The sequence below is a fragment of the Rhipicephalus microplus genome, chromosome X, assembly GCF_043290135.1.
Source record: "Rhipicephalus microplus isolate Deutch F79 chromosome X, USDA_Rmic, whole genome shotgun sequence".
In the NCBI taxonomy this organism is placed as follows: domain Eukaryota; kingdom Metazoa; phylum Arthropoda; class Arachnida; order Ixodida; family Ixodidae; genus Rhipicephalus; species Rhipicephalus microplus.
The window spans coordinates 236,374,458-236,387,219 of NC_134710.1; the positions used below are offsets into that span (position 1 = coordinate 236,374,458).

General features: G+C 48.2%; 1 protein-coding gene across 1 annotated transcript in view; it reads right to left on the minus strand.

The window, feature by feature from the left end:
* uif (sushi, von Willebrand factor type A, EGF and pentraxin domain-containing protein uif) overlaps positions 1 to 12,762 on the minus strand; it is a 135,915-nt gene that overhangs the window by 76,315 nt on the left and 46,838 nt on the right. The window contains exon 3 of the mRNA XM_037435831.2: positions 2,100 to 2,181. Within this exon, the coding sequence (XP_037291728.1) occupies positions 2,100 to 2,181 (82 nt within the window). The remainder of the gene's footprint in view (positions 1 to 2,099; positions 2,182 to 12,762) is intronic.

Here is a 12,762-nt window from a genome sequence, read left to right on the forward strand (position 1 = left end):
GCTACTTGCGCCTGGTTCGAAAAAAAAAAAAAAAAAAAACTCTACATAAATGTCATGTAGTGGAAGGAGTCTCCTTAACGCATTTTGTTCGACAGGTGTCACGATGACGATTCCCATTCGGCGATTTGTAGGCTCATTTGGGAGGCCATCAATGTACGTCAAGAAAGGCCGGAATAGTGCAGCCATCTCCGCTAAAAACACACAGGAACTTTCAAACAGCTCTAAAAATGGACAACTATGTCCATCTAGCGGAAAACATATCATGCCTTTTCAGAGGCGTTGATCAAGCAAACAGCAAGCGCTAGATAACGTGTTGCCATCTGTGAGACATTGTGAGAATCTTCAAGGCGAGCGCGTGGTGTATATCTTGGAGGCCATGCGATTGTTGCTTTAGATCAAAAACCTGTATCATTCGTGCGCGCGCGCTGGTACAATCAACTGTGTGTGTGCGTGTGTGTGTGTGTGTGCGTGTGTGTGTGTGTTTGTGTGTGTGTGTGTGTGCGTGTGTGTGTGTGTGTGTAAAACATATTATAAGTCCTGTTTTACCGATTGCAGAATGCGTCGCGCGCGTGTCGCAGCTCCCGTTTCGGCGAAACACACTGACTAGCCTGCGACCTCTCCCACGTCTCTCCTCAAGTTTTCCTAAGCTCGCCGCCAGGGCCAGGCGCGGCGTTGTCGTTGCTGCGCAAACTTGAGCTTCGGTTTCCTTATGCAACAGCAGCGTTTGATGGGGCCTTTGAAGACCACAGCCCTGCAGTTTTTGGAAATGCTTTTTTTTTTTTGCTCATACATCCAGCGAAATTTCATTATTTCAGGAACAGTACGAGGTACATATTTTTATCGATATAGCTTCCGCTGAGCTTCGGTTCGAATTGTGCGCACCTCGGCGCGCGTGTATTAAGCGTTCTGTAGAGAAGAATCCGGCTGAGGAAGGAGCTGTCCGCAGGCGCATTTCTGACCCAGATACCGGGCAGCGTGAGGTCACCGGCGCCGCAGCCCTTTGGCGCGTCCGCCGCCGGCGCAGGCATGCGGCCCAGGGAGCGTCCCGACCCGCTCTCGAGGTAAACAGGTTCCGCAGCGGCATCGAAGAGGAGGGGGTTCAGCATCATCCCACCCCTCCCAACGACGACGCGAGCGCTTGAGGGATCGCACGCGGCTCTGGGCGTGCTCATGCACGGATGCTCCGGGACCCAGGAACAGCGAGCAAGACGGGCGCATCACCTTCGACGCGCGTCGTACACCCACCATTGCATGCATGCGTGACCCGACTGTTCTTGTTGTGACAGTGTGAGTTCTCGCCACAAATCAGCATTGTCTCGAAGAAGGTATGATGCAAAGAAGCGCCCATTTTTTTTTGTATGAGTTTTACACTCGAGCAGGGAGTGAACGTATAAGCATTTTGCGATTCTCGCAGTCAACATTATGCAAGGGCGCCTGAGATGTTCTAGTGCTAACGAACGTCGAGGAAGCGTCTGGTTGTGCCTCGATACGGTATCACCAAGCACTCGTTGTTGTAAGTTTGGCGCTCCTTAACCGATGAATAACGGGAACCAGCAAAAGATTCTACTGAAAGACGTGCAGAGCTGCTAAACACAGCAGTACACATTCAGAAAAACTCGGTGTAACACTGGTTGATCGTCTGCGCTTGCTTTCCTCGTGTCAAGGGACTTCTGTAACACGACAGTTATCATCTGTAACGCCCCGTATGATCTTCGAACCGCTTAGCGAGTCGAACGATTGTGATCTGTTCAGCGGCGTCCTGGGTTCCACACTAATTCGTCTCAGAACTGCGCACGGCCGCTTCATCTCTTTACAAGGGACTGGTATCTTCGATGACGAGGCAGGCTAGTACCTAGACGCAGTAAATAGTTGAGCATGGCGTGTAAGGTTTACCTTTCACGACCTACATAAAAGTACGAGTAACGCCATTTGAAAAGATGCCGACGGATTAGTGAGAAGACAGATCATGCGTGGTGGAACGCCGGGTCAAATTAAAGGACCATGTTCTATAGCAATGAACTTCGTTATGTGGAAACTATAGTGCCTCGAAAACAGAGCGAGGAGAGGCCAAATTTTCAGTGGCCAAAAGAGGGACTCACCTGCGGCAGACCTCCTCTGCTCTCCTCCATGAGTGCTGATTACTGAAGAATTTGTAGCAGTAGACGCCGTCTTGTGACCAGCCTGCAGAAACGAGGGAACAGAGAGGGGCGCGAGTTATAGAACTGCCATGGCGCATTCATCAACGCAAGCGTGAGAACAGATTGAAACAAGACTCTGGTATGGTTCGTTCAACATGCAGCAGAAAAAAAATACACCGAGAAAATAGAAAAAGAACTATTTCATCGACAATAATAAAGCATGGACGTAAACCTTATTGCATGGGTTGAACGATATTCAGGGACTCTGTGACTGAAAATTGCATGCGTCTCGCTACAAATTGTCATCACTGACCGCAACAACGCCCAATATTACGAAGTTTAACGTATAACGATTGGTATCAGAACAAGCGACGCATTGTTCTCTATGCAGTAACAGTTGCACTGCGCCCTTAGTTCACATAATTTTTGCTGTGCGCAATAAGTGTCGGGTTTATTTTATATAGGCACCAGTTCACGTGGTTTGACGTATCTTGTCTCGAAAACATGAGTCTACAGACACAAAAATGGTCACTATCGTTGCAGTCGATGTAAAAGGAAATGAGGTGGTCGAATGCGTGCTCGATTTTAAGCATGCATGCCGTGCCCTATTTCGTTGAACGATATTTAACACCGAACTGCACCCAAGGTTTCCACGCTGCAACATAAACAAAGAACATTCTTAACCCTTTGTTGCATGGTAGAAGCCCACGCATCTAAACAGTACTTACTTTTGGTTTTCTGTTATTTTGTATCCAGAAAAAGGCACCGGAAAAATATCGTTGAAGTAAAAGCTCCATTTCACAAGATACAGAATGCCCACTACAGTGGACACCATGCACAAGCAGTTCAATTAGTGAAAGTTGCAAACTTTTTTGAGCCATCGAGATGTCTTGCTCAAACAAATAATGCAATAAACCACCTGCAGCACCACCAAAACAGTAACGAGAAATATTTTCCTAGTTGAGGGGCCTAAGGGGGGGGGGGGGGAGTGAGGAGGCGCTGGGGACTCCACTATTTAAAAAAAAATTATTTTGACTTCGCTAAGCCACACTATTTACAGTTCGTGGCTGAGAGTGCTTCTTCTATGGCGTACACTTAAAACACAATAAATCACGATTTCGTCCGTGGTATAAGGGAGAAGAAAAAAGTGAAGAACTTCAAAAACCCGCCAAAGTAGGAGTCTGCTTGTTTGAGCAAGAGTGCAGGAAAAAGCGCGAGATCCTGGCGCGGTTTACCGCGGTGAAATAAAGCCCCTTTCCTCTACTTTAGTTAGCACTATCCACATGCATGTCTCGGAAACACCACAGCTGCGTTTGCACCATGCATGGTATCCACAAGAGTGGACATATAAAGAACTTGTTATAAAAAGTTATCTTCGCTTCGCTATGCTGCTATATCTACAGCTAGTGGTTATGAATGCTTCTTCTATCGCGTACATTCAATAAAACACACAAAATTGCAATTTTATAGGTGTTATAGGAAAAAAAGTGGAGGAGAGCTTGACTTATCCGTCAAAGTAGGAGTCTGCCATCTTGACCGAGAGTGCCGGAAAAAGCATTGCACCATGGCGCCATCTAATGCGGTGAATGAAAACCCTTTTTGTCCACTTTAAATACCAATATGCACATGCGCCTCTGAGTCACCATAGTTGCTCCAAAAATTTCATAAGTTTGTGCACTATAGTGGACAGCATGCAACAAAGAGTTGAGCAGGCGTGCATGTCAAAAAAAAAAAAAAAAAAAACACTGTGGCACTCTGAATGACCTCTTAACTCGAGGCTCAAGGTCGCATCACTTGGAGTGCGACAGTTAAGTACTTCAAATCCGTCAACTGACACTACGTCGGCGACCATTATACACGCTGTGAACCTATTCTGGAATGCAAACCTCGAGGTTGCATCTGTATAGCGCGGCCACATATGTAGTACGTTTGCGCGCCGTGATCAGATAGTATACGCTTAAGGCGCGTATACAGTGGAAACCCGTTTTTTGCTCTCAACTCGCGGTCGCTTTCGTGTACACCGCTTTTCGTATGTTCGTTTTTTTTTATTATCATCGTGTCCTTGCAGTGTGGCCAACTTTGCTGGCAGGAAAATGAAGGAAAAAAGGAAAGGGAAAGACAGCAGGGCTGCAATCAAGCGTCGAGTGTATAGCATTGAAACGGAGGCGTTTCTCGTCGCCGCTGTCCTCGATTTCCGATCTGTATTTTCATACTCTTCGGACATTCGTCATGGCTGCCTACGCAAAGCCGGCCTACCTATAGGGTATGCCATAATTCGGTCCCCATTCTCGTCGTCAATTGCAAGGGCGTTCCACTCCGGTGAAGTTCGTTTGTGCGCGCACGTAGGGGAACACGGACAAAATAAGCGGCCGCGGGGCGCTAGATGACACCGCCGCAGTGCGAGTACGCGTATGCCTATCTATATTCAATAGTGCGGGTTTTGAGGGCCATTCCTTCCTTTGACCTTTGCTCGAACTTACGAGATATACGTTGATGACTGTCAATGAATGCGCGCTATAGCGCAAACGTCTTCTAACTTGTCCACTGTTTGTGTACCCATCCCCCCCCCCCCCCCCACGCACGCACGCAATGCATCAAGTCGCAGAATAAGCACGCTTGCAACAAGAGCTTAATTTGGGCGAGTTGGTTCATGCCGAAATCGTAGGTACAGCGCAACAATAGTTGTTTCTTCTCGCTGTTGTTGCGCTGCACCACCGATATTAAGCCCGCATGCATTCCAGAGCTCAGTCATGCATAGATGGATAGATATGTGTGGTTTGACGCCCCCAAACCACCATATGATTATGAGAGACGCCGTAGTGGTGGGCTCTGGAAATTTTGACCTACTGAGGCTCTGTAACGTGCACCCAAATCTGTGCACACGGGCCTACAGCATTTTCGCAGTCATGCGTGGTTACAGTAATTGTGTCATCGTAAATTCTCTACATTCTCTATTTGACAGCCAGTAACCCGGTGTTTCTGTGTATTTCGTGTAACCGCTGACTCTATCCCGTGTAGCTTCTTCTAAATGCGTCGCTTAATACGGGCACTACAAAAGGTCGATGCATGTGGTAACATACACGTGCATTCGCGTAAGCGCGCACACAAGAACAGTTTCCTTTCGGAGGGACGGAGAAAGTTGAGACCCGTGGCTATTACATTTTAACATAAAAGGAAAAAAGAAACAGATGACTCTAACTAATAATTGTGCGATCAATGAAGTCGTAAAGGTAATCTTCTCGAACCGCACGAGATTGGGCTTGCAATGGACAAGTTCTCTTAAGCATCGGGGCACAAGGGAAAGTGACGAGGTCATACTGTGGACGCGTGGTGTACCAAACGAGATGATTCCCGTTGGCAGCACGGAGCCATTTGCCGTTTCTCGAAGCACACATGCACGCCCCCTCAGCGCTCGATGCGTTTGGTCCCTGCGTGCGTGCGCTCACAACGGGGACTCGTAAACGGACGCGATGCTCGTGCATCCCGTTTTAATACGGCGGTCATCAAAAATCAATGTGCAGCCCCTCCACTGTCGGCTTCCCGGAAGGTGGACGCCGAAAGCGGGCCGAGAGATGGGCCGCACAGCGTCTCGGCAAGAATGTGGTTCTTCCCAAGGTCAACCTGCGAGTCGGCCATGAGCTGTGTCCGCGGGCTAGCCTTGGTCGTCTAACGGTCCCTCCACCAGCCTCGATGGGAGGACCCGATGCGCGCAACTTGGCCTGCCGCCGATTATCTTTAGAGCGATGCTCTCACACACGCAGCGGCACGTCCGTCCAAGGTGCAGCGGCAGGTTGGCCCCTCCTCCTCCACTTGTCCGTTCGAACGGCGTGATGGGGACTGATGTTATCCTCGAAATACGCGTCTACATGCCCGTTTTCCGGCCGGTTTCGCTGTGTTGTCTCGGCGGTGACTTCATTGGACTTGGAAGGCATACATGGTGGCGTCTCACGGAGATGTGCTCACGCATTCCGCGCGCATTTATCTTCTGCCGTTGCATTCCTCGGCTCGAAACGTGTGATCCTGCTTGCTTACAAGTGCCGCATAGAGTGTTGTCAGATAATCGGCCAATTATACAATTGAAGATTCTCAGCGCTGCCAAATTAGCAGCCTAATAAACTGATATCGTTGGTATGTTTTAGAGAGAGTGGAAGGTGACGATGATGTGGCAAGCGGTATATCGGAACGGTCGACAATGCTATATGACTACCTGTACGTAAAGGGTGACGTTTTAAGAGTTAACAAGCTGACATCGCCAGTGGGACGCCCCCTCCTCGTGCCTCTTCATTGTTTTTGTCTTAGCTCAACTCACGAAAAAAAAAATTAATTCTGTAAGATGCGTGGTGTATTGGTACAGTGGCCGTAACTGTATTTGTATTGTAGGTATCCAAGAGAGTTATTGCTGCTACAGAAGCAGCTGCGCGTACGGCGGCGTGGCAGATCGAACCACTGCATCATTACTTGCACGTCGTCGCATTGCCCAATCGACCAGTATACAATTGAATGATTGATTGATTGATATGTGGGGTTTAACGTCCCGAAACCCCCATATGATTATGATAGATGCCGTAGTGGAGGGCTCCGGAAATTTTGACTTCCTGGGGATCTTTAACGTGTACCCAAATCTGAGCACACGGGCCTACAACATTTTCGCCTCCATCGAAAATGCAGCCACCGCAGCCGGGATTCGATCCCGCGATCTGCGGGTCAGCAGCCGAGTACCTTAGCCACTAGACCACCACAGCGGGGCGACCATGCAGTATACACGTCCTTTCTAGGAAGTTATCGTTCCAAAGAAAATGTTATTGAAGCTTGACGTCATTGACAGTCTTCCTTTGGCTGTTAACCGGACGTAGTCTAAATGCCCTGCACCAATGGCCACAACGGAGAGTGTGTTGTAAAGAACACTGAACAAATGGGTGTCATAGACTGTCCACGTCCTACAACTTCTTCCTGTAAACAACTGCCTCCAATTAAAAAAGAAGAAAAAACATTTCAGTGCAGCTCATGTCGATGTAACCTTTGATGGCGTCAAATAATGGTACAATTGAGGGCGATGAAGGGGTGGGGGGGGGGGGCGGTCCTGAACTGTTTGTAATATATCGCAGGCTCCGTAAAACTAACTCTGACATTTGAAGCCCTTTCGGTGAGCAGAAGCAAAAGGAAAAAGTGAAAGCTGCTTTTTGTTCCGAATGGCACTGTAGAGCACCAGCTTTCTTAAATGATGTTAGTTACATCTGGCGAGCTACAAATGTTTATTATGGTGGGTTTTGAAATGCAAAATAAATAAAGAATTCCGAATAATCTACCGTTATTTATGTCGACGAAGTCTCTTAAAAAACCTATTGATAACGAAGTATGAATGCGCTTATGATAGCGTCATTAAAATAATCACCAGTGAGCGTAGAAATGCTTTAGAAGAAACGTCCGTAGGGTAAATCCTGGGAAGTTATTCCTAACAAGTATACACGATGTGGGATTGAGCTGAATTTTAAAAAAAAAAAAGCTTTACCTTCACGCGTTGTAACAAAGACCTGCCAGCATATTCTCTTGACGTTTATCCGCAATGTGATACACTAGCTAAAAATATTTCTAGAGTCTACGAAAGAGTGTCACTCAAGAAACTAAGTTCTCCATGCAACGTACCCTTACCCGGCGTCGATGCCCATTCTGGTTCTCAAATTTTACTTAGATATTGATTTTTACATAATTAAAAATAAAACCTGTTTTTAAAAACAAAATAAGTACCATGGCGCGGTGTTTATCATCCATTGTGATTTTTCTGAACTTACGCCACTGCGGCAAAGTACTTCGCCCTCGTCGTATCGTTCGTGTACGAAGGTGAATATTGCCCGACTGTCATAGCATTTGTTTGTAGAATTTGTAGAGTTAAAAAAAAAAAAAACGTCTTTTTTTAAGTTATCGCACGCGTGGATGTCACGCTTCTTTATTTGAAAATGTTATTTTCAATAAAGCCGCGTACATGAAACTCTCATAGTCTACAATGCAAAACATGTTACTTAACAGCTATTATAAATCGCCATTTCAAAGCCCCACAACATTGAAGTCTGGATGAAATGCCTACTCCCGATCACGTCACCTCGCGTGGTACTGTTTCGGAGAAGGAAGCCTTTCTCTAACATCTCATTTCTTCGCTAAAAGGCGAAGCTTTTTACTTCGGAAAGCCGACACCACTGCAACTTTCGCCTCTTTGAAAGAAGCGAAATCGGACAGTTCTCGATTTTTCATTCCCAGTTTAGCATCGGAAATGGCTGCATGAAATCTGTCGAACTTAAGCAAAAGTGAAGTGATTGCTATTCTGATAATTTCGTTTCTCCTCCTTACCTTGCAAAAGTTAAGGCAAATGCTTTGAATATCAGGCTTGAACTCTACCTCGTGGAGCTGGTATTCGTGGAACTTTTGCACGAATATATGTATGTACTCATGCCTTCTTTACTATTTTTTTTCAAAATAATTTGTCACATTTGCGGGTGCCACCAGGGATGCTATGGCGCTTCAATAAGCCGCCATAGCCTCTGAATCCATGGCTATTGTGCTACAGTGTGTGAACAGTCGGTAACATTTACAGCAACGCTGTTATGGTCGTGGTTCGCTGCGCAGATATCAAATTATCAAGAACCGGCACACACTCAATGACCACCCATGTATTCTGTATACATGGTTAACATAAGACGCTGAAGCATGCCCCAGCTCTGCTGTGACTCAGCCTTGTAGTGACAGGCGTTTGATTCCCATATTATTTTTTTTCTTCGGGAGCATTTCCTTTATCGGTTGTTTCTGAAATCTCGTATACCTCACATAACTTAGGCCAGGTTCGCGTTCTCGGAGCCTGTGTCCCAAAAACGTATCCAGGTCTTTGCGTTTAAGACTCGGGCATTGGGTATATCATTAAAAACCGTTTTATGACCTCGCTTACTCATATCGCAACGTTCTCTTTAGGCTGGCCAAATTCCATGGAGATATTCACCAATGTTGAAGCTTTACGCTGCCCCTATACGGTAACAACGATACCGCTATTTTCAGCCTCGAAGGGAAGGGCGCGGCTTTCGTATGATCCTGAAGGTGTGCCGCTCGTCATTTGTTCTGAAATAGCCCGTATAAGGTAAACGCCGGAGAAAGCGTGACTTGCACTTTGGACTACACCGATTGTGTGGGAAATTCTACACTCCCGCCCACAAAGAAGGAAAAGAATGTAGAGAATATAACAACAACGAAAAAAGAATCCTGTAACAAAGGGCTTCAGATTCGAAGAAAGAATGGCGTTGACGCTCAATATATTTTTTTGTGCTTCCTCGTGCTCGGGGCGCGCATAGTGCACGCACCGAGAGGTGTGTGCCACCTTCTGTGCTTGTTTGTGTTGTGCGATGGACTGCTCTCGGCTGCGCGGAGGAGCGCGTCCTTTTGCCACAGGCTGCCCGCACGGCCGATAGGGTGGATGTGCGCGCTTTCTTTACGACACGGCAAGCAGTCGGCGTTGGTCGTCGTCGTCGAGTTGTTGTTCTTCCTCCTCCCTGTGTCGTCGCTGTGGCGTCGGCGCGAGGCTTGCCCTGTGCCGCTTCCTCGAGCGATAAGCGCGAGCAACACAATGATCCATTTCAGCGGTGGTGCAGACTGTGTGCGGGTCACATTCTCGAGTGGCAGCTCTGGCGCCTTTCTCCGCTGGCCACGCATACGTGTGCGTCTATATATCCGCACGGTGGAGGGCCGGTCGACGGACTGCCTACTCGTTCGTTCGAGCCGCCGCTGCTCGAACGCCGTGCTCCTGTCAATCACGAGGGCAGCTCGGCCGTGCTGGCGGCTTCCGTTCGGCCAGCTGGCTTCTTGCAATCCAGTTTCACAAAGAAAGTGGAACGAGCCACCGAGAAAGCAGTGGCGGTGAATGCCGCGTTACGGCGCCACACCAAAGGGCGCAGAGACGCACAACGGGTGCACGATGGCGTCGACGCGCACTGAAGGTGTGCCTGCGTACTGAGGCGCGTCGGCGTTCGGTTATATACGCCAGACACGCACACAGGCGCTTTCATTTCACAGTGCTTCGCGCACCCGCAACCACTTCTTGTCAGTTGTGGATGTAGATTTTTGCGCGCCGACGCCAACTGGGCTAATTGTCGAGCTACTGAGCTCACTCTGATGGGAAACGGAGCGAACCAGGGCGCGGTATATAGCGCAGCCCTTAGGCACCTTCTGCGCAGTTCGTGGCTTTCAAGCCGCTAGTTTTGCTTTCTCGTTTTGAACATTGCTTTAGTTGCTCCAACGAGTGCAGTCGGCCTTGAGGTGAATCCTATAGCTGATTATCTCAAATGCGCCCCGCCGCGGTGGTCTAGTGGCTGCTGAACCGCACGTCGCGGGATCGAATCCCGGCTGCGGCGACTGCGTTTTCGGTGGAGGCAAAAATGCAGTATGCCCGTGTGCTAAAATTTGGGTGCACGTTAAATAACTCCACGTGGTCGAAATTCCCGGAGCCCTCACCTACGGCGTATCTCATATGTTATAGGTTGGTTTTGGGACGTTAAGCCCCACATATCAAATCAAATCGATTTTTCAAATGCTGCAGTGTTTCTGGAGCTAACGCTTTGATTAACTTGGAAGGGAATCCTGTTTTTATGCTACCGTGCTAGATGGTGTCCACGAGTGCAGCAAGTCTGGCAAAACTTGTTCAGTTGGCATGAAATTCTATGAGTCTGAGAGTTAATGAATGCTCGATTAAGAAAGAAAAACAGAATCTCGCCCTTCGGTGCGTCGTGATTTCTTAACGATCAAGGGTGCCCTTTTTTTCTTCTCCGTGCACGGCTTAATAGATAATAGATCTGACGCCGTCTTTTTGTTAAAAGAGTGCACGTGCCGTGCACTACATAGTGCATAACTACTGCGGGAAATATCGAGCAATCTGTGAAAGCTCCTGCTTTTCATTTCAAACAAGCGAGAGTAAGTATGCCGTTCTCAGTGTATAGGAAGAAACGTCGTATGGCTAGATCTGAATGCGCGCGTTCTCGGGCATGTACGTACTCGATCCTGTATCGCATACAGGCCCGAGAACGATATTAACCCAAACCCTCAGTGGCTGTAAAGGTGTGCTTCTATGGAGAGCAGTACTGCAGCTTCTCAAAAAGCAGTTGCAGTCGGGGTCGCAGTTGATAGAGGATGCTGAGCTACAATAGACAGATGTGGGCAAATCCCACTGTAAATGTAATCGCCAGATTCCAGAAACGACGGAGGAAGGGGTAGGATATGCTGAGCGTCATGGTGAGAATTGACAATCGCGAGACCACGCAATGGCGAAGGCACGTTTATGAGAAGGTTTTAGTGTAGTGAAAATCAAAGTGAGCGAAAGGATTGGCGTATACGCTAATCATTTCGCCAACTATATCTCTGTAGAACTATAGGTGATTTAATGAGTTTTCTTATCGTTTGCTTAAAAAAAACGCTAACTTATCTGAGTTCTCGTAGCTTTGCTTACGATAACATTCGATTGCATGGCGTATTGGCTGTAAACTGCTAAAATTGATTCGACACCTTTCAAAGGGACAAACCTTTGCTGAATAGATAGACTTAAACGAGGTTTGTCGTGTGAACTTTCCCACCATACGTGCCAAGACTTTTGTCCGCCTCGGTTGCTGCTACGATCGCGCACCGGTTCTTGTGCGCTCTGCAGCGGGCTGCCGTAGCCATATATAGCCTATTGGTGGTGCATTTTCCTGAATTCCCGTATGAGTGAACGGAAAAACTCACACGAGAACATCACAATTTCTTGCCTTTCGAAAAAAAAAAAGGCCTTCATGGAACACGCGTTTGTGGCCAGCGCCCATCTCCACACGTCTAATCAGCCCAGGGTTCTCCCGAAGTATGTCGCGACGTCACGCCGAAATGACTGCCGGGTACAGGAAAAAAAAATGGCAAGAACCTAGGTGGGAAGAAACAAAGTAAGAAAAAAGTGCTTCCCGATTTCACTCAGCCCACAAGCGCATGGGTCTGGTAGGCGTGGGCTCGCACAGAGTGGGGCGCGCATTTTAACCCGGCGGAGCAGGGACGGTGGGCTGCGCTGGTGGCTCGCCCGCCAAAGATTGGCAGGAGGAGCGGCGGCGAGCTGTTTTACGTTGACAGGTAAACACGACTGCCGCGCATCGACCCCGTTTCCGGGGGCCGCCGGTGCACGTGTTTGCGTCACCGGCCGGAGCGGCCTGGACGTCGCACAGCCACCGCTGCTGATGTGTCTCGAGGCGCGGAAATTGCGAGAATGCGAGCCGCGCAACGCACCACTTGTTGAGCAAGTGACCGCCTGCTGTCACCTGTCATGAACTTTCCTTCTTGTGTGTCTTTTTGCTCGTGCTTTTCTTTGTAAGAAACGCCGATCAGGTGAAATGCGACCACGGCCTCGCTGTTCTGGGCTTGCGGCGCGTGTGCTCTCTGGGGCGGCGTTCTTCTGCGCGCCTGTCTCGGGAACCGAAAGTGCTTGCGCAGTTGAAGCGAACAAAAGGTAATGGTCCTGTTACACTTTCTTTGAAAAGCTCGCAGCTGCTGCCAAGACTTAAGATTTATCTATTCATAAGCTTTATTTGTTTGTTTTCTGGAATTCAAGAGAGCGCTGGCACTCAATCTTGTGGGAAGT